This window comes from Acanthisitta chloris, unplaced genomic scaffold, assembly GCF_000695815.1.
Source record: "Acanthisitta chloris isolate BGI_N310 unplaced genomic scaffold, ASM69581v1 scaffold5583, whole genome shotgun sequence".
NCBI lineage: Eukaryota > Metazoa > Chordata > Aves > Passeriformes > Acanthisittidae > Acanthisitta > Acanthisitta chloris.
In genome coordinates, this window is record NW_008665293.1 from 275 (window position 1) to 22586 (window position 22312).

At 36.8% G+C, this 22312-nt stretch overlaps 1 protein-coding gene across 1 annotated transcript in view; it reads left to right on the plus strand.

The window, feature by feature from the left end:
* The first annotated feature begins 1538 nt into the window (after positions 1 to 1538).
* Positions 1539 to 22312, plus strand: part of NEK1 (NIMA-related kinase 1) — a 44023-nt gene continuing 23249 nt past the window's right edge. Inside the window, exons 1-16 of the mRNA XM_009071662.1 lie at positions 1539 to 1655; positions 1732 to 1828; positions 4895 to 4992; positions 6441 to 6524; positions 6974 to 7041; positions 7152 to 7238; positions 8319 to 8373; positions 9629 to 9829; positions 12232 to 12292; positions 13338 to 13495; positions 15481 to 15540; positions 15792 to 15851; positions 15994 to 16041; positions 16135 to 16206; positions 19162 to 19340; positions 19423 to 19554. Coding sequence (XP_009069910.1) covers positions 1539 to 1655; positions 1732 to 1828; positions 4895 to 4992; positions 6441 to 6524; positions 6974 to 7041; positions 7152 to 7238; positions 8319 to 8373; positions 9629 to 9829; positions 12232 to 12292; positions 13338 to 13495; positions 15481 to 15540; positions 15792 to 15851; positions 15994 to 16041; positions 16135 to 16206; positions 19162 to 19340; positions 19423 to 19554 — 1577 coding nt within the window. The remainder of the gene's footprint in view (positions 1656 to 1731; positions 1829 to 4894; positions 4993 to 6440; positions 6525 to 6973; positions 7042 to 7151; positions 7239 to 8318; positions 8374 to 9628; positions 9830 to 12231; positions 12293 to 13337; positions 13496 to 15480; positions 15541 to 15791; positions 15852 to 15993; positions 16042 to 16134; positions 16207 to 19161; positions 19341 to 19422; positions 19555 to 22312) is intronic.

The window sequence follows — 22312 nt, forward strand, 5'->3', positions numbered from 1 at the left end:
GGCTCGTTATTGACCATTTATATTTGCACAAAGCATCATGCAGTAGGAGCTTAAAGCTATGCCTGATGCAGCTGGCTTAGCTGTGGAAGAGGACAGGTTGTTTCATAAAGTAGGGGTAGGAAGAACTTTGGAAAAGCCATGTGAAGCTAAAACCGTGTCCCATCTGCTGTGCTTTACTCTTGCTCAAAAGAGTATATTGAAGTTCATACCAAGTCTTTCTTATGTTTAGAAGTGCAACTGCATGTTAAAGTATCTTTCTGTACTTCAAGGCAAAAATAAAAACAAACCAACCAATAAAAACCAACATCACAGGCCTGTAATTTTTACTTTTTCCTTTCCTGTTAGTTTCCCATAGTCCTGGTTGGTTACACATCTATAGTGCATAACAGATTACTTCACTTCTCTTTTTTCTTCTTATACTAATCAAGCTTATTAATTTTAGTTTGCTTTCATGGTATGGGTCCTTCATCTCCCTGAGACTGTTAAGCAGCATCTGTGTAGTGCATAGTAATTCTGTGGGAAAAAAATTATCCCAAGACAAGGAGAAGAGTTCACCTGAAATGTGTGTGAAGTGTGGATCTAAGCTACTGGGATCTGCTGTTGGCAGGCAGCTGGGTACAGCAATGCACAAATGCTGATAGTCCTTCCAAGTGAGGCTTGAATGCAGAAAACCTTAGGGACCTTTTGTCTTTTTCAGCTTACAGAAACTTCCTCAGGGTATGGAAGTTCTTTCTACTGTAAAAAAGATGATTTTTCAGTCTGCCGTGAATTTGTTTTGGTATTTATTGCTTTGGCCTTTGTTTTGCCAATTCTCTTTGCTGTTCGGACACTTGTGTATGTTGCCATAGCTTCCACGTGCAGCTCACTAGTGCTGCACCAAAGTGTTTTTTTAATATAGAACCTTCAACACCATCAAAATTCAGCAGAATAATCTATTTATTCTCAAAAGGTAGTCTAAGTAGTCAGATAGAACGTGAAACATACTGCTTTGCACCATTTTGTAGAGAATTTATTTTATATGAAACATGGAAAAATAACCTTTCAGTCAGACTTAAGGTCACACCTTTCTATATTGAATAATGATTCTAAACTTGAGGGGGATGTCTTGAATTCGGTCCATTTTTTGCTTCATTAATAGTGACTGACTTCCAAAATTCTGGATTTAGCTCTTTCTAGGAAGCAATATGTAGGGATTCCCACCCACCCCTGTTGTATTTCTTCCAGGTGAAGTTGAATGAAAGATTGTTAACCAGGTGAAGATAAAACACATCCTTTTTAGTCAAAATGAAAGATTAAACAGGTTGTAGCAATGCAGCCCTTGTGGGCCCAAAGTGAGCCAAATGTACCAAACCAGAATTGAGACTAACAGTAGATAATTTCCAGAAAAGCAAATGAAGAGACAAATGGATTGATGTTTTGAGTAAAAATATGTGCCGTGACCTGTCAGGCTGGATGGCTTTAAGTATACCTAACTAAATCTGTTTTGTGTTTTTTTTCTTTGCCTAGTACTGAAGTAAGGATGCCTTAAAAACCTAGCTATGGATAAATACATTAAAGTGCGCAAGATTGGAGAAGGATCCTTTGGGAAAGCAATACTTGTCAAAGCTAAAGAAAATGGCCAACAATACGTTATTAAAGAAATAAACATCTCTAAGGTGAGTGCTTATTATGAATTATTGTTCCATTCATTTTGTATATCTGTTTTCAAAAACCATTTTTTTCCTTCTGAAGATGTCAAACAAGGAGAGAGAAGAATCCAGGAGAGAAGTCGCTGTATTGGCTAACATGAAACATCCAAATATTGTCCTCTATAGGGAGTCATTTGAAGGTAAGGTTAATTAATACAGTAGAACCTGAAGTAACACTAGTAAGTGACTGTGCATTACTCACTGCATTTAGTTTAAAACTCTGTGTGTTTTCTCTTTTTAATCAGTAGTTTTCATACTTTTATTACTTATTTCAGTTCTTTTCTATCGTATTTTTTTCACAATTCCCGTGCACATTTAAAAATAACTGTAATTTAGAAACAAAGGGCAAGAATTAAACAGGAACATTCATGTCTATTCCTTACATGCACCAATGTTGGTTGATGCTTAGATGAAAGATGTTCTCTTGTTTGTCCAGAATGTAAGTCTCCTTGCATACTTGTGTATGCCTTAACAACATGAATGCTTGTGTAGGCTAAATATGTGTACAGTCTAACTTTGGGTGTTGATAACCTAGCAAGAACAGTTTTATGTCAGTCTGTTGTCTTAGAATGCAGTCTTCAGTACTGCAATCATATTATTGCCTTCAGAGCTGGAACGATAGATGGGACTGTTTACTTCCTCAAGATATGACAGAAGGAGGAATACAATTCCACGTTGTCTTCATGGTGAATGTCTTGGGGAATGAGCAGGACAGATAAGATTCAAAATACCTATCACATAGGTTAACATATTATTAAGAAAACCTAAATATTATTTGAAATACTGTTTAGGAACACGGCTCTTTTTTCCTTTCCTTCCTTTCTGCTCGCTGTTATATGTCTTTTGCCTAGGGGGTTTTATTTTTTCTATGCATTAAATTAGATTTTTGTGACTTAATCATATTATAGAGCAATAGCCGTCTGGTTTATAAATTCCATGCTTCTGTCTTTGTCATAGAGGCCTGTTCTTTAAGGCTGCTTTTTCCTTACAAGGTAGATCTTGTAAACAATCATTCACAAGACTTTGTGTTGCATCTTCATTGCTAAAACATATTTACTTTGAATGTACTGATTTGGTTTATAAACAAGAGAATTATTTCAGCAACAGGTCTGCAAGAAATCCAGACTCCTAGGATCATTTTTGTATTGAGTTTGTGTGGCCAGCTTTTGGTAGCAGGGGGGCTACAGGGGTGGCTCCCGTGAGAAGCTGCTAGAAGATTCCTCATGTCCAGCAGAGCCAACGCCAGAGCCAGGATGGACACACCACTGCAGCAAGGCCGAGCCAATCAGTGGTGGTAGTAATGCCTTTGTGATAGCATATTTAAGAAAGAAATATTACTGCACAGAAGTAATCGCAGCCAGAGAAGAGAGGAGTGAGAATATATGAGAGAAACAACTATGCAGACACCAAGGTCAGTGGAGAAATGGGGGGAGGAGGTACTCCAGGTGCCAGAGCTGAGGATCTCCTGCAGCCTATGGTGAAGATCATGGTGAAGCAGCTGTTCCCCTTTAGTCCATGGAGGTTAACAGGGTGCAGAGATCCACCTGCAGCCCATGGAGGAGACCCACACTGGAGCAGGTGGATGCCCAAACGAAGGCTGTGACCCTGTGGGAGGCCCTTGCTGGAGCAGGCTCCTGGCAGGGACCTGCAGGCCTATGGAGGGAGGAGACCCGTGCTGGAGCAGAGTTCCTGGTAGGACTTGTGGTCCTGTGGGGGACCTGTGCTGGAGCAGGCTGTCGCTGAGAGTGACCCACACTGCAGCATTTCATGGAGAACTGTAGTTCGTGGGAAGGACTCATGTTGGAGATGTTCATGTAGAGCTGTCTGCTGTGGGAGGGACCCCACGCTGGAGCAGGGGAAGGACTCCTCTCCTTAAGAGCTGTGGCAGAAAGAACGTGTGATGATCACAGCCCTCACTCCCCATCTCTCTGTGCTGCTACGGGGAGGAGGTACAGCTGGGAAGAAGGGAGGGGTGGAGGAAGATGTTGTAAGGTCTGTTTTATTTCTCATTTTCCTGCTTTGATCTTGTTAGTAATAAAATCACTTAACTTCCCCAAGCTGTGTCTGTTGTGTCCATGATGGTACTTGGTGAGTGATCTCTCCTGGTCCTTATCTCAACTCATGAACTTTTCGTTATGTTTTCTCTCCCCTGTCCATTTGCAGAGGGGAGTGATAGAGCAGCTTTGGTGGGTGACTGTCTTTTAAAATAGTACTGATTATAAAGTTTAACTCAGATACAAACAGCTGTAAGGGTTTGATTTTTTGAAAGGCAGATTTCAGAAGCATTTTGTGGGAGTGAAATTTAAGTGACTTAAATGATACAATTAATTTTAATTTAGAGATTTTTAAGTGCTATGTCTAGCTTTTTCGTACAACAGGAGTTTTTCTTTTGAGCAGTGTGTGATTGTTTTTATGCACTTACTCAGCTCTTCTCAAAGTCATGCCTCGTATGTGAGTAACAGAGTTCTTAAGTTTTTGGTATCTCAATTTGCTTCTCCCTAGTCTATTTTTTCATCAGTAAGTGGGCAAGATTGCACTGGGAAACTTTGAATGAAATGTATTATCTGTGTTCATACCTCCTCTTGGAAACTTGCATAGGATGTTTTTTTGCAGTCACTCCAAATTTCATTTTAAAAATGAAAAAATAATTGCTTCCATCTCTCATTGTCTGCTGGAAGTTTTGTTACTGTTTGTCAGTCTCTGAAATGAACTACATGTCTAGTATGAGACCTGATGATTGTCATATTCTTGCACTTAATGTGAGTAGTGCCATGCTCAGGTAAAATTCCAAGAAAAAACTAGTCAAATAGAGGCAAGTACCTAAATTAGGGTGGGGGATCTATAGGATCTGTTTGAAAGCAGTTTGAAGCATGTTTTTAGACTGTGTTTGTTAAGTGACACCTTTAATTTCATAGTGATTTGGAAACCTATTTTGGGGCACTGGTTCTGCAGATGTAATTGTTTTCTCTCCCTATCAAAATAGTCTGATATTACCAGAAATGGGAAACTTAAGTTGTGAAACTCAAAATAACTTTTTTTTTGTTTGAAGTTTGAAAAAATGATCTAATAAATTATATCTGAGGCTACACACAAAAAGGTAGTTTTTTGGTTGCTTTTTCTGTGACTGTAGTGAAGATATTCAGGAAGTTATGTAAAGATGGGACTTTTTTTTTTATTTTAGAAATACTTTGTGTTCTATTTTACAGAAAATGGCTGTCTGTACATAGTCATGGATTACTGTGAAGGAGGAGACTTATTTAAAAAGATAAATGCCCAGAAAGGAGTCTTATTCTCTGAAGATCAGGTAACAGCAAACTGCTGCTATAGTATTTTGTTGCATGATAGTTTTTCATGAGCTTTAAATTACTTTGGTTGAGTTTGTAGGTGTGGTTGCTTAATCTAAAAAAGAGGGTCTCAAATTGTCATTCTCGTTGCCATTGGTTGCAGTGGTACCTTAAAACCAAAATGAAACAAAGAAAAACCAAAAATAAAAAACCCAAACAAAACCCAAAATGAAACAAAAAAGCCCAGAGAATATATAGCTGGAAATCCTGGGTGCATTCTTTGGGGTTTTGTCTGTACGTGTAAGTTTCCTCTAAAAAAGTTGAATCGCTTGCAAAGTAAACCAAATCTAAGAAGTTAAAAATACTGAAGGACAAAATGAATGTTTTAAACCTTTGAAATAATGTTTTTAAAGCTATAATGGCATAGGATTTTCATCATGTAATACTGATTCTCATGTATCAGCAATGTAAAATAACATACTTTGTAAGTATTGTCATGCGAAATATGAAAATATTTCATCATTCAAAAGTTTATTTTGCCACTAATAAAAACGTAATGTTTTATTGGAAGTGTCCCAGCACATTTTTTTCCACAAAACTGGTTATAAAGTCATTTGTAACATGGGAGAACTTGGGATAAATTAGAGGATTTTGTGTACAAAGTTGATTAAATTAAGTGAAAATAGATTACGTAGTGTAGTTTTTTTGTTAGAATTGACATATGGTTCTTTGTTTATAAATTGTTTGTATGCTTTTGAGTCTGCATCCAGTAGGATCTGAATTTACCTGTGGTTAGAAAGGCTTAGCAGTATGTTACGTCTGTTAATAGTATTTAGAATGGGTGAAACATTTTGGATATAATTTGTAAAACTTCTCATTTTTCTAATTTGACTCACTTTTGCAAGAGCAACTTAAAGTGGAAAAATGAAAATTACTCTTTGCACTATGCTGTAATTTTGTCATGTACTTGAATTGTACTAAGTCAGGAATGTGAAACCATTATTCACATGGAAAAGTTTTTGTCATTAGTCACTTCTTATATTGTGATTTTTGCAAATTTACAAAAAAAAGGTGTATCTTTCTGGGACTTCTGGTCAATTGACTGCAAGAAGACTTGTGTTGGTTACAGCAAAAGTACAGTCCTTTAAGTTGCAAGAATCACATCTTAAGCATTTTAGCTGATCAAATTCACATTGCATACTTCTGTTGGGTTTACAGTATGTAATGAAAATAGCAGTCTCAAGCTTAATGTCAAATTTGGGTAATGAGCATCTTTCATTAAAAGGTTTGCATTATAGTGACAGTACTGTTAAGTTTTTATTCTGTGGTACAAATTAAGGCATTTGGGGGAGGAGGGTAAAATCTTGAGTTGTTGTTATGAAACTAATTTGATAATATCTCCAGTTACATAACTGGGGAAGGTTCCAGATAAATAACAATGCTGATGTTGTGTTTCTTTTATGAATAGATTCTGGATTGGTTTGTACAAATTTGTTTAGCCCTAAAGCACATACATGATAGAAAAATCTTGCATCGGGACATAAAGTCACAGGTATGTCGGTGACTATTTTTCAACTGAACTTACTCCCAAAGTGATTACATTCATATCTTGCTAGTGTAAGTTGGCAAATTATGGAAAATAGTCTTTTTATGTAAACACTTCTAATACTGGAAACACTGCTTCAGAATCATCTGCAAGAGATTTGTGTGATATTTGTACAAACAGATGAGGCTGTTTGATGAAGCTACTTGAGTGTTAGTTGTATTTATGTGTGGGGACAGGAAACGTTATGCTTGAGAATATGTAGTAGTGTTTGTTATTTTAATGAAGTAGGACTGGAATCAGTCTGGTGTTTCATAGTAGTCAATAACACTACTGCTGGCGACTTCAGAGGGATTGAATGGTAGAAAACTTTCTTCTTCCCAAAACATGTAGAGAACAAAAGGTGTGCAATTGTATGAATGCTTAATTAACAGACTTCTTAACATTTCTATATCAAGAATATATTTTTAACCAAAGATGGAACAATACAGCTGGGAGATTTTGGGATCGCCAGAGTTCTTAACAGGTAACTCCTCTTTCTCTGACTTAATCTAAATCACCTTGATGTAGGAAAACATGATCTGTGCACTTCATGTGAGTTAACCAGTTAACATCCATTCTTTCTTTTCTCCTTAGTACTGCAGAGTTGGCTCGCACTTGCATAGGAACCCCATACTATTTGTCACCTGAAATATGTCAGAACAAGCCTTACAACAATAAAAGGTACTAAGAAGGATTTTTTTTAATAACATTTTTGGTAAAGAGAAGAAAATAAGTTCTTTTAGAAATCTAAAGCTTTTCTAATCATATGATGGCGAACAGCTGTTAGTTTGTTGCTTACCCAAGTAGGTACTGTGCCTCACTGTACAAGTAGGACCTTAGTAGGTCTTCAGTAGAAAGCAATGTGATGCAGAGTTGAGTTAGCTTAATGCTCTAAGTTCTAGATCTAGCTGTGTTCTTAATTACGACTCTGCTTTTGCCTATCTACACGCTGGTGGTACTGCCTGAATTTATGCATTACAAATGTGGAAGTGTCTTAAGGATGAAACACAGTAAGTTGATTCTCTAAGCACATGCATAGATGTGTAGCTCACCTTGTTCCAGATAACAAGTCCTACAGATACCTCACTTGTATGTTTGCTGCCCTGGATGTATTTGGTAACACCTTCCTCAGTGTAATTAAAATGGTCCTTGTCAAGTTAGCCCTATACTGCACTAAGCTGCTGCATCCATTGCTGTGAGTGCCTTGTAATAATTTCAATTGGTTTATTAAAAGAAAAGATTATTACAGTTCCTTGTCCCGTGATTTCTTCTATATGGGATTTATTATCCAATGGTATCCTAACCAATTTCTGTAATCCTCTGAGGAGTAAAGGTAAGGTAAGTCAGTGTTAAACAGAGTAAATTTACTTTGCAAATTCTATTTGCTGAATTAGGTGGTGAGTTTGTTTGGGGTTTTTTGTTTCTTTAATTCAAAGACATCAGGCAAATGATGATGGAAAAGAAGGAAAGGTCTTTGTCCATATTTTGTCAAATTTCTATGGATAGGGTCGTTCACATGAATAATTCTAAATCTCAAGCCAAAATAGTTTCATCTGGTTTTCAGGTTGGCGTTATTTATAGTGGTTGAATTCTTTTCTTCTTGTTGTTTGGGGTTTTGTGGTATCAAAGAAGTCCCTACAAGGGAGCTTGTACACACTCAACATACACCCTTTTCGTGTTCAAAGACAGACTTCACAGATATAAGTCACTGGGCACTGTTCACCTAGAACTAATTCTTAGGGTGTGTTCTCTCTGATTTAGTGATATCTGGGCCCTTGGTTGTGTTCTCTATGAAATGTGCACACTTAAACATGCGGTGAGTAGAAACTTTGTGTGTCTATGTAAGAAAAGTAATTTCAAATTGATTTTCTTTTTTGCTGATGTTACATAGATGTGTTCTAGTTGATGAAAGGCTTTTGTGATAACCGTTTGAAAATGACCTTCAGCGTTTTCATCTCTGCTTCCTATGCTGACCAGCATTTTCCATTGCTGTTCTGGTCCATGCCAGTCTCTCAGAAATCTTAGCACTTCTGTTTTTAATGAATTGTGTTAGCTGGAAAACTGTTAGGTGTTGTAACCAAGGGTACTGGGAACAGTGTTCGTTTTTTTTTCCAAAACAGCTTGTCTTTATTGAAAGCTTCATTGAAAGTTTGAGTTTGGACTCTTGGCTCAGAAATAGCACATAGGAAAAACTTTTGGGGTGGAAAAGTTTCCTTCCCCCCCCCCCCTCGCTCCTCCGTTCTTTTGAACAATGTCTTTATCATCCATTTCTCAGGAAGGGAAGAAAAAGCTTTTCTTTTCTGCATGTTTTCGATTTTTTTTGTGGATTTTGTTTTGTTTGGGGTTTGTAGTAGCTAATTTTATTAAAACAAAAAGATTTTAGCAATGAAAAAACACAACAAGGGATAAGGGTTTCATTTCATTTCAAGGTTTTGTAATTTCTTATTACTTGTTCTTTTATGTGGCAGCAACACTGACAATGTTGCCTTTCTGAGATTTGATGGCAAGAAGTTGTTTTCTGTAAGATGGGTGATAAGTTTTGTTTTCATTGTACAAAGGAATTGAAAGGATGTCCTCTGTTTCCTGAGCTTAAACTGAAGTCTGAGCATTCCTTTGGATTTCACACTGAATAAGTCTGAATGCTTTACATTCTTTCATTTGAAATGAGGATTTGCTAAAAAGGGCATAAGGAATGTGATGGTTCAAAGAGTTTGGAAGAAAAGATTAAGCAGATAATTACATAATTTTGTTTTCTTGAGTTATATATATATATATGTATATATAAAATTGTCAGTCTAGATCTGGAGGCAAATAATTATTTGTCAACAAAATTGATACCTTCATAGTGTCCATATCTGTATTATGATGTATTTATGATCAGAATACTTGGCAACAGATTATTTTAAAATGTTGGTGTAAACTGTTGACAACCTTGAAAATGTGCTTTGGTATGTTGATTCAAGGGAAGGTGCATTGTTAGCTTGTTTTCCTTGTCATCTTTATATGCAGCCTTGCATGTAGACAGACAATAAACAATATGTAGTAACTGTTTTCTTTCCTGTGTGACATAGTTTGAAGCTGGTAACATGAAGAACTTGGTACTGAAGATAATCTCTGGACCTTTTCCACCTGTTTCTGCTCATTACTCCTATGACCTGCGTAATCTGCTGTCACAGTTATTTAAAAGGAATCCTAGGAATAGACCATCAGTAAACTCCATATTGGAGAAAAACTTCTTAGCCAAAAGGGTTGAAAAATTTCTCACGCCAGAGGTATGGAGTTAGTTCTAATTCTAACTTTGCTGAAAACATCATAGAACTTTCCATGAGGAACTGGAGCAATGATACTGCCTAGAGCTTTTATAGTGACAGTGTCAGTTGAGGAAAAAGTAGTTTTACTATGAACTGTAAAGAAAAGTCTCAGATTACTAAGTATTTGGTAGTTTCCATAAGGAAATCTAAATTGGCATTTTCTGAAGCACATTGTTTTCTGTGTTTTTCTGTATTGTGAGGAATGAGGAGTGAGGTGTCAATTTGTTTAGCTATTCATCTTTTCCTAAAGGGGTGCTGTCAAGGATGTCAACATCACCATTTTATCACATTTCTTCAATCCATTTTTTTGTTTGGAGTTTGGAATGGCCTGAAAGCCTGTTGCAGGAAATATTACTAAGTATCTAAGCAGATCTTTAAGTCACTTGTCGTTTAAATGTATTGTGTATGTAACCTCAAAGAATTTGCTCACTATTCTGTTAAGAATCTATTGATGTCATTTGATGTCTATTAGTGTCCTTTTAATATAAATCAAAAGAGATCAAGATTAAAAGGAGTAATAGTACTGAGAAAAGTAAATATAGACAGAGAAAGGACATGGAGGAAATAAAGTATAAAGAATTCTAATGGGTTCTAACTCACAGCTAAAGAAATGTCATGAGAAAGCTGTATATAACTGGAATTTCTGTTGTATGTGAAATGGGCTTTCAACTAACAGTAGTTCAGATTGAAGTCCCAATGAAAGGTAAGAATCAGAAGTGAAACAGATGAGTTTGTTCTGACAATTGCAGCAGTAATAGTTTGATCTGATTTTATCTCCAGTAGCTAGAATGGATATGAAATTTTTATTTGGAGTTAGTCCAAGTATAATTAGTTACATACTAATTGTTTCTGTCACCAGATGGTGATACTAACTTGTCCTAGATTGAATGCGAATAGGTGTGCACAATTTTTCCAACTGGAGCTGACATGTTTGTCTTAGAGGTGCTATCTGATCTTAAAAACAGCAAAAAAACCCTCGCTTAGAAAGCAGCTTTTAGTAAATGTGTCAGCCATACGTTCATATTCACCTGGGGGTGGCCAGTCTGTGACACAGCTGTATTGCTTATTTTCTTTCAGTATCATCCATGGCCAATGCTGTTGCTCTCCTTTTTCCTTAGTCTAGACTTATGTCATGGTTGATATCTTCACATGTTGCAACTGTTGCTGAAATCGTGCTTGTAAAGATCAGGGAATCAGTCTTTATGTCAATTCTTTCTTAATTTTCCTAGTTACTAAGCTGCAATGAAGAGTTTATCTAAATTAGCACTAATTCTTTTAAAAAAGAGAGGACTTTTTGAAATGTGCTGAACAGTCAAGTTTCTTTTCTGTCAGTGTCATTATAGAAACATCATACCTCAGTTGTACAGTTTACCAGTCGAATAAAAGCCTCAAGATCACTGAAATACCATTAGCAGGAAACTGTTCTTGTGTGTGACTTCTTGGTTATGGAATCTTTTGATGCCAGATTGTACAGGTTAAAAACTTTCTCTGCCATCACGTGCAGAATCCTAAGTTCTGCACTTCGGTTCTTGTTTTGTGGTTGGGATTTTTCAGGTTTAACTCAGTATCCATTGTAACTGACTGGTGGTCTCTATGCAAACAAAGGAATCTGGATAGTTCAGGATTCTTTAAAGACTTTTCCTGATCTGACACTTTTCAACACTTATCTTTTTATCCTTGCTGTTCTTCCTTGAATCTCTTTCATTTGTACTATGTGGATTTTGAAGTGCTGGTTTCAAAACTACTTAGACTATTTAAGATGTTGGCCTATTAATGTTGGAATGTTCTTTGTCTAGACTCAGATTTTTCACTCCAATAAGGCTGGTTTCCTTATTTTATAATGGTAGGTTGATGTGCCTGACAGCACACTGACTATGTTGTTTCTAGATATCCACATATGTCGTCATCTTTCCATCTTGAAAAGGATAGTGAAACTTAAAAACTGCAAACATTTTTAAAAGGCTGTTTTTTTTGGCACAAGCTGTATATGAAATTGAAGTGAAATTTGGCAACTACTCAGAAATCTGAAATGAACTATGCACAAAACTATGTTGATGCTCACATTAACTTTATTCTAGATTCTTAGCTAGCTCATAAATGAGATAACATCTGCCACCCAGAAGTCATACTAAATTGGTTTTTTTACTTATTTCATTAATTATGCCAAAAATGTTTGAAAGTACTGAATCCAGCTTCATATTGATGTTAGTGATACTAAACTGAATACATAAAGTGGAGTATTCATTTAAGTTACAGTAAATAACTATTAGATGCTTACTGGGAATGGTACACTTCTCTGAAAATTAGTTATTTTTAGCTTCAATCATAAATACTGTTAGCTAACTCTTCAACTTTTTGTTTAGCTTATTGCAGAAGAATTCAATCACAAAATTTTCCAGAAGTTTGGACCACATGCTGCACCAGGTAAGTGAGTGTGTAAAGTGCTTTTGCGTTCAGCTCTGGCAATGTAGTGTATGTAGCTTTGTTCTTTTACCTTTCTTTGGTGTGTGTGTGTGTTCTTATATCTGAGTATAGAATTGTCAGGGAAATGAGTGGGGAAGCAGTTTTCCCCCCTTTCCTGGGGAGCTGGATGTATGTAGGGTACAAATGATGCAAATACAAACTGTGATCCTGTAAGATTTTAAGTGTGTTTTCTCCACTTGCAGTATGCTATGCTTCCTAAATTTAAGGAGACAGTGTAGACTGCAAATACTGGAAATAACTTTTGTTATCATACAGCTTATTTTTACCCCTCAGTAATAACAAATGGCTGAGGAGAAATACCATTTCTTGCAAAAAATGTGAACATTTTGTTAGACATTCCAAGATTAAGCCTCGACCTCAGTCCAAAGCAGTGGAATTTCTGCTACAGGTGGCAAAGTAGACCATGGTTAATTTTATTTAGGTGGTCTTACCTTAGCTCATTTTCCTGCATTAGTTTGCTTTTTTCCCCTGTAGATTTCCTTCCCAGTTTTTTTATTTCCTTGTAATTACTTGACACTGTGGCAAGTGCTTTGGTGTCTTTTGGTTGTGCTGTTTCCTGCTAGTCTGCAGTAAGAGAGCCCTGCTAACGTGGAATCAAATCCGCTATATTGGCATATTTTCAGGAGCTCTACAGGGAAAACAACATCCCTGAAGGACATTGAAGTTCTTCCAGAACTCATCTTCTCCTGACATTAGCATTGTTAGTGGAAGCAGTCCTGTCTCTCCATTCTATTAGGAAAAATCTTTCCCATGTCTGTGATGTGACAACTGTGTAATAAAGCATGGCAGATTAAATAAGCTTCAGTTCTCCAGTCTGGACTTCTCCTTTTTCTTATGAAACATAAAATTTAGACAAGCTGTTTTGGACAATTTGGTATAGTATACTTAAGCATCAGCCATTGTGAACGAAATGTTAGCATTTCACCCATTTTTCTTCAGTTTTGGTGTTCTGAGACCTTGGAAAGGTTTTTTCCCTTCTTTTTAGCTAAAAGACCATCTCAAGAACAAACAATGACTTCAGTTGCACCAGCTCAGAAAATTACCAAACCTGCTGCAAAATACGGAGTGCCTTTAACTATCAGGAAGTCTTGTATTGCACCTAAAAAGCCTAATGACAAGAAGCCATTGACTAAATCTAGACAGGTAAGAAGCTAAGTTACTTACATTGAACTGTTTTGTTCATACCTTATTTAAATGCTATCAAATACTATGCTTTCCTTTTCAGAATGTCTTTTTATGTGGACATGTGCATCTCCAGGGAAAATAGCACTACAAGCTTGCTTCATTATTGATTTTTCTTGTTGTTTCGTTGGTTTTAATATGATGATTTTCGTAGACTGCTACCTCGGGTTTGGTTCTTAATTCCAGTGCTGACTTATATTTGCATGTTTTCATTTTCTTTGTTGGTGCTGACCATGCTTAGAAATACTGGAAGTCTGTCAGGTATACCAAGATCATTGACACTGGATAAGAATCTTTGCATCTTTCTTCCTTGTTCAAAAACAGTCTTGTATTTTCAAAACATGAAAACTTATTTTAGTCAAGTGTTGTCAGACAGAGAAACTGTGGAATTGGAAGAGCAGTGTCCCAGATTTAATTCCATGAGCTAATGAGAAAGTCTTCTAATACCTTCATACAGTACTTTTGATGCTTCCACCAGTCATCTTCTCTGTATTCATTATTACGTAAAACTTTTTCTCTCTCTCTGTTTATTCCTTTAATTACTGCATGGCCAGGAGATGTTTATGTTACAGCTAGTTTTGGGCTATATGCATGTGCCAAACAACTAGCAACCAAGAAGCTTCCACTTCAGCAAGAGAACTAATTCAAATTTTCTTTTGAATAAGTACTCTTTTTTGTGTGCTTTTTGTGGGTTTGGGATTTTGGGAATTTTTTTCTTTGCCTTCTCCCCATGGCACTTCAGGGAACATAAGATCTCTCTCTATCCATCTGTCAAATTTCGTAGGTGGATAGAAAATGATCCTTGAGATATAAATTATCTTTGAGGTTCAAAAGCTGTCAGAGGTTTAGAGAAAAGTTCATGGATCACACAAGCCTTGTTGGCTTGTGATGCACGGTTTGAAGAAGAGAGAAGAAGGGAACAAGGAGAATTCTTGTGTGTTCTTACAAGACCATGAGGTTTATGTTTTAAGACTTGGTAGCACAACTATCTGCTGCTCTTGATAGTTGGTTTCACCAGTCAACACTGAGCCAACTTGCCTGGAGACTCAGAGTGGCAGGGGAGAGACTGAGGCAATAGCCTCTTCCTATGTGTAAGGAGTCAGTAATGCTGCAATTTTAAGACACAGTCTTGGTGTGAGTTGTACCTCAGGGCAAGGGATAAGGTGTAGGATAGAAACAATGGCTACAAAGTAATACAAGTTTTCTTCTCTTTGCTGTTGTTCCAGGGTAGTCTGAGCTTGCAGCTCTCAACTGACTTTTCAGAGGAGCTTGTAACAATTGTCTGCTTTATTTAGCAGTATTACATTAACATGACATCATTAACACTACATTAAGATTTATGATACAAGTCTCTAAAGGTGTCTGACTTCTGTGATACTTGATTTTAAAGTACTCGTTTGATAGGAATGTAGCTGGTCAAAAGAAAATAAGCTCTGTGTTCTAGTATAGTCAGAAAAAAATCCCCCAAGCTTTGAAATAACCATCGCTTTTTTGAGAAGATGAGTGTAAGTCGCATGGTCTATTATGTGCAGCTGCTTCTTTACCAGGTGTTCAGTGGTGGCTCTGTTCTCATGTTCCATAGGTAACAAGAACCTTGGTTAGAGTTAGAACCAAGTGAAGAACCAACTTCTAGGATAACCTAAAGACTTAGAAAAGGTTGTAATGCACAGTGATACGCCAGAGAAGAAAAATGAAGATAAGGATTTAAAAATGAGTGCCTTCAGCTTTTGAGACAGAACTTTTAGTACAGGATGAACAAGTACAATAGCATTTACTCCTAGATCCTAGCAGTGCTTTTTGTTTAAAACCTCCTGAGTAGTCATGTATCATAAACCCCATTTTGCACACATTCAGTTGTGGGTTTAAGATATTATTTTTTTCCTGTTAGAATTTCTCTCTTATTCTGGCATCGTGCTGTCTAATTTGAAGTTTCACCTTTTATGCAGGCCTTTCCAAGTCCAATGAAGAAAATTATTCCAGTAGAAGAAAAGTGGAAAATGTTTGAGGTATCATGAAATCATGTGTTGGTTTTCAAACTAAGCAAGAGTGCAGTCCAGTGAGAGAACGACAAAATATAACCTTCAAACCTTTCCTCCTTATCTGTTTTTCCCCAAACATTATGTAGCAGTGGTGTTTTGTTGTCTTTTTTCAGTCTTCATGCATATACACTAGCAATTGGAGCAATAACCCATCTTGACAGAGGCTTAACCGAATAATGGCTTAGTAATAAATACCAAATTATATGCTTATTTTTCAGGAACCTTCAAAAAAGAAAAGGTTAGAATTGCCTGAAAAAGAAAAGCGCCAGAGAGAGCAGGTAGACAAGATCCTTGAGACTTCTCTTTATCCTCCCATAGTAATTTTGATAAAATATCTTGTGGTGTGATGTGTGTTGCATAAGAATATGGAGTAGTTTGATTTCCTAGTTACTAAGCATGTTTAATCCTTGCACATTGCAGATCAGTTTACTGAAGGCAGATGAAATGAGAAGATCGGAAAAAGAAAGGGTAAAATATGTTTAAAATGTGTTAATAGTGAAGTTGAATTTTTACTTAGTGGTTCCTTGAATTTTGTTCTCCTGTATTGTTTTTTTCCTTCAGATGGAACGAATAAACAGAGCCAGGGAACAAGGATGGAGGAATGTGCTTGGTTCAGGTGGAAGTGGTGTTAAGGTTGGCAGCAGATGCAGAAATATGGTGTAGTCTGTTCCCCCCACCTTTGATTATCTGGCATGGTCTTCTCTTTTCAGAAAGATCTGCTCTTGGAGGTCGATTCTTGGGGCTGCCCATTATTAATCTATGGATAATTTAATGGAAACTGTAGCAGCTCCTCACTGGCCGTTTGTGCAATTTTCATTTTTAATGCATCCTAAATTTCTGAATCTCTTCTCTTCTTGCCACTAATGGTTTTTATGCACCACTTTCTTATTTCCACACCTGCTTTTGCTACTTACCCTGTGCTGAATCTATGCATGAACAGCTTCTTTCCCATTCAGTTTGTTCTTGATTTTATTTTGTTCCCAGGTTCTCATGTTATAGTAACAAACCTCTTTCCCAGTATTCAACACCTACTTCTAAGCATTCCCTGTTACTTAGCAACATAAATGTTGATGTATGTGATAAGATGTTCAGGAGCAGGTAGAAAATCTTGAGTAAATCTAGCTATTTTTTTCTGAATGCAGTGTGCTGTTTAGCCATTCACTTCTTACATAATGTAGTCCGATTCCTGTGACAGTTCCTTTTTGCCTGTTTGTGTCATTGTTTCATGGAAACATAACTGTCCTGGGATGTAGTCTTGGGAAGTTAGTTGAATGCAAAGGTCTGGGTGCTTTCATCAGACAGAGCCAGTGCAGGAGCTTAGTTATTGCTGTGGTGTAAATCTATTTGACAGTAGGAAGTGGATGGAAACACAGGTATTTGTTGTGATGGTAGTGAGTCTCACAAAAATACTTGGCCTAAACATGTTTATCAGGGTTTTTGTAAACAAGTTCTGACTGAGCACTACAGTAGAAATAAATAGAGATTTTATTACTGTTTCTTGTACAAAAATGAGGAATGCACTAATACTGACCAGGTTTCAGTGGCTGCTTATTGAATGCCTTATTTGAAAATAGACATCAATTCTGGATGTGTGCCACGCATGATATAATTAAAGCTTAGATAAAAAAAGCAAACTTCAGCATACCAGACTTTAAAAACTACCAGGTACTGATTTAATGAAAAAATCAAAAATATAATTAGGTTCCTACACTGTCCTTCTCTCTCTCTCAAGATGAAACTGGCAGGCAGCTCTACAAGCTTCCATACACTATACGTATGCATCATCACATTGGGATGAGAGCTGCATATGCTGCTGAAAACAATGTTTCTGGTTAACTCTAGTAAATAAATATATATATAAAACACTGAGGTGTTATATTCTGCATTATCATCAATATTCTCAGTTCTTAGATAAACAGGTTCAGTAGCTGTGTCTGTTTTCACTGGCATAAAGCATCATGGCAGACAGGCAGAAAAAACATCAGTGAAATATCTTCTTCAAATTGGATAGTTTAGTACAAATCTTACTGCAGGCTGCTGGTTTACCATCATTTCAGGTTTCATATGCTATTATAGTATTCTTGATTTAATTTTCCTTTCTCCAGCATGGAAGCAGTGTATGCAGCAACTCCCTGACAGTGCTGTTGAGTAGCATTGTTCAAGCTTTCCAATAGCACAAGCCATATAGCCTCTATGGAGGCACAGCAGGGCCATGCATTGCATGATTCTGTTCTCTTGGTTTTGGGTTGCTTGCTGGCACCTGTTTCTGAGGGAAAGTAGGAAGAAAGATGTCAAGGATTTGACTTCTGGTTTTAGCAGGGGCTGTAACTGTTTTGCAAACTGTTGATGAGCACCTGCTTCATAGCATTTGACTGGAGATTGATCATAGTATTTCTTTAGATAATATTTTTTAAAACTGCACTCTAATAATGATAGGTGGAACCTTGAATAGTGTCTAAAGCAAGACTTTTCCTTTTATTTGTAGAAAATATAGTCTTGTATAGTTACTTATATTCAGATGAACGATATACCTGGATATTTGAATGCCTGGATAAATCTTTGAGTTAGTATTCTATCATCTGGTTTATAGGGAGCTGTTGGTGAGTGTTGAGCAACTGAAACTCAGAATGTGAGCTAAATTCCATTTTAAAAGGTAATCAATTCAAGAACTTCTAAGCAGACAATCTTAAACCTGTCACATCTGCACTCACGTGTTTGAACTTACTTAAAATACTTAAGACCATTCTTGAAGGAAGATTGACACTACTGTTAAAACAAATTCCATAGATTTACTACCGTGGGCTATTTGACTGATTCCCCCAGGTGTAAAGGGAACATTCTTATGCATGTGCTGACAACCTTAACCTTGTTTTGCCAGTTTCACATTTTCTGCATCCATCCTTGGCTACTACTGTACACAGCTGCTTGAAACTTTTTTTTTTCATTATTTTCACATGAAAGTTCTGCAGGAATTCTAAATTTTTGAGAATGACAGAGGTAATTCGCATACAGCAGTAGCTCTTAGTTGATGTTCCACTGATCTGAGCTTTACCAGGGAAGCATCTCAATTCTGGTGATGGAATCATATTATATGTTGGTAACAATAGAGATTCTCAGTTAAATCTGCACTTAATGCCATTCAGCAAACTTAGAAGTGTGTTTTATTAATTCCAGCTTCATGAAAAAATGGCTGTTTGGCTACAAATCAGTCTTTAGTACATCAGTTGGTATTGTATTGCCTGTTGTGCTAAAGGTTTGATTTTTGCCATGTATGAACATGTATTTCCATTTACACTTCAATGGATTTGTTACCAATGACTTATAAAGTGTGTGACAGATGTCTTATGTATAACTAGACTATTACCAGAGGAAGGTGAAATGACATTTTACCCTGGACAGCTAACAGAAGTTCTTAATTTATCTGTCTTGTAGTTCATTAAAATAGGGGCAGGCCAGGGATAAAACTAAGACCAATTCACAGTTGTTGCAGAATATGTCACTGTTATTATTCTGCTGAGGAGGTGAGAATTGGAAGGGTTTGTTAAAACTAGTCTTTGAAATTTCCACCCTACCCCTTTTGGTTTCCAGGCACCATATTATGTCGGTGGAGGTGGTGTTGGTCCTTTTCCTATGTCTTCCAGAGGACACTATGAACACTATCATGCTATATTTGACCAGATGCAACACCAAAAGGAAAACATTAGAGTAGCTGAAGAGAGGGGTGCCAGATTGAGGGCGAAACTACAAGGCCGAGAAGTTGTTGAAAGGTATGGCTACCTTCCATTAGAAGTTACATTTGGTCTGCTTCAGATGAAAGTAATGAAAGTTACTGTACATATTTATCTACAGAGGAATTCCACCTGGAACACGTCCAGGAGTTCCTAAGGGACCTGCAGGTCATCACCATTTACCTGATGTTGGTGCAGTTAGGAAAAAAGTGAAAAGATTGAAGGAGGTGTCTAAACAAGCCAATGCAAACAGGTTGGACTATGATAATGCATAAATCTGTCCCTACATGTTAGATACTTGTTCTGTGTCTGGTTTCATTTAGTAGTTGGACATGTCTCAAAATCACTTTTAGCCATTGGTACTGTGCTGTCTGTTTGTGTGTCAGTCCCTCACAGACCACGGTTCTTTTAGAACCAGTGGAGACCTTGGCTTCACCAATAGAGGAAAAAATTGATAACTAAGCAATGTAGCTGAACTAGATTTCACCCAAAGTTCTTGGCTTAATGTGGTTGCAGGTAACAGAGTATGCCTCCTCCTTTGCTTTTTTCATAGTTCCACCTTTTGTGTTACCTGACAAGATGTTTCCTTCTCCTGTCATCTCATTCTTCCTGCCTTCTCTACACCTGAGTGTTTGACTCTAGCATAGGAAAGTGTCTAGAATGATCCCAGAATTGTTGCTCCTGTTTATTGATCAGTGGAAAACTAGGAACTGCATTGAGATGTGAATGCCAGGTGCTACAATGGTGTGCAACTTCTAATTCAGTATTCAAATATTAGATTATCTAATTTAATTAACTGTAAACTGAATATTTTATATATAAAAGGATTGCAAACAAGTATTGAGGTTTTTTTAATTATTTCACTCTTTGAAACAGCTTCTTCAAGACTTCTTTGTTCTCCTTCAGATATGTTAAAACTGCCCAAAGAACTGTTTGCAGTTGTGACCAGTCAATGGGAAAATACCATTTTCCTGGAAATTTAGTATGAGCATAAATTTTCACCAGCGTTATTTCAACTTCTGCAGAGCCAATGACATACTCCATGGAGGAAGAAATAAATGGAGTTAATACGAGGAAAAGGAAGTGGCCAAAGAAAACATTTGTTCTTCTAAACTAATTTGATTCTGTTTTGCATTTTAATACAATATACTTTGCCTTTATAGATTTTTTACTATTTTAAAACTTGCAGCAAGAACATAACATGTTTAACACTGATATTACAATTTTGAAAGCTACAAGGTGTATTTTCCTGATAGTAATCTGGGCTGTTGTCAGCTAATTAAAATTCTTCCTGGTGCAACCCAGAACTAGGTGGTGTATTTTTCCAGCTGTATCTTAACGTAATGTAATGCAATGTAAATTATGTGCATTTCCAACCTCCTCTGTTTATTCTTGGTGCTTCGCACAAAGTGCACAATCCCAAACCTTGCCTAGATTAGGAAACACTTTGCCTTGTGCGTTTAGCAATAGTAAATTATACTTGTCTACATGTGGCTAAGCTGTTTTAAGTGTGTTAACATTGAGAGTTACTATAGTAGAAGGCTGCAAATTAGAATAGCATGGAGATGGGGAAGGTAAATTGATTCAGTATTTCTCAGATACCTTAATTTGGAATCATTCATTGAAAATATTCTGCAGAAGTTTCAAAATAGGTAGTGATATTTTTTTTCTGTTTATAAACTGGATTACCTTTAGCCTTAAATTGAGGTGCTGTTTCTTAGGATTTTTAATGTGTTAAGTGTTTGTAATTTATTATCTGGAGGCAGTTTTATTATCAAAGCTAGCCTAGCAGTATTTCTGTCCTGCACTTTATTCTTTCAGCTGGAGGTGAAATAAGTGTTCATGACGTCTGGCTCAGACAAAGAATTTAAATAACAAGAATGTTGTTAAAGATGAGTAATTTAGTGCATGTATTAAAGAAGTTGAGAAATCCTCAAGTTGCAGACTTTGTGATGACCCTACCACAACTAATGTAAGGCTTTGTCTCTTGGACAGAGGTGCAGCCCAGAAGAAATCTAGTGGAAATGTTTTAGCAAAAAAAGTAGCTCAGCTTTAGAGTAGGAGAAACCATTTTCATAAAACATTGTTGAAATAAGTTTTTCCTGTGAATTTAGTGTGAAACGAGTAAGATGAGGTTTTTTTGGTTTTGCTTGGGAAGCACCTCTCCTGCAACAGCTTCATACTGTATGACAAACTTCAGTTGTATGACAGGAGTTTGGGCAGATTTCACTGTCAACCAGTTGAGTTCATACATAATGAGCAGCTAGAGCAAAAATCTTGTAGTGAGTCAAGTGTGTGTGTACAAAGATTATCAACTGTTGTTTCTTTACCAATAACACCTGTGTGAATTGTCTTGACCTTTCAGAGCAGCTACAGTGTTTTATTGTCTCGAAGTAGTTTTATCTCTTGTCTTCCTTTTAATGAATTATGGAAAATATCCTTGTTGCTTGGGGAGTGGGGGGAAGAAAAAACCAAAATGCAAGGATGTTTAATTATTGTGCTAATTAATTTATTAATTACTAGCAATGGCTTCCTGTATTGTAAAATGATTCTTTCTTTAACTGTCTCAGCTTGATGGATTATTGCTATCAATTTACTCCAATTTCATCCTGCCTGATGCTGAACCAGCAATACTCTGAGTTAAATGAGGGTCCTAGGCTCATTTGGAACCTTGGAAAGACCTCATCATTCTACGATTTGTTAGAATATCTTACACCATTACTCAGTGTTGTTTGTTTTTTTTTAAGAGAAAACTTCCTCTGAGTCCACTTCTAACCAATGTGTCAGAAACTGGTTGCTCTATGAAATTATCAGTGTATTCATGGACTTGGCAAATGCTCAGTTATGGTACCTTGAACATTAGCCGCCTTGTCTATCCGAGCAGGTCCCTGACCTGGGGTGGAACTTGTTAAAAAACAACCATCTTGTTACAGCTAATTCTAAGGTAGGAAAATTCCTTCACAGTCTCTTCGAAAACAAACAGAAAATCCCCCAAGATCCTCCCAAAGGAG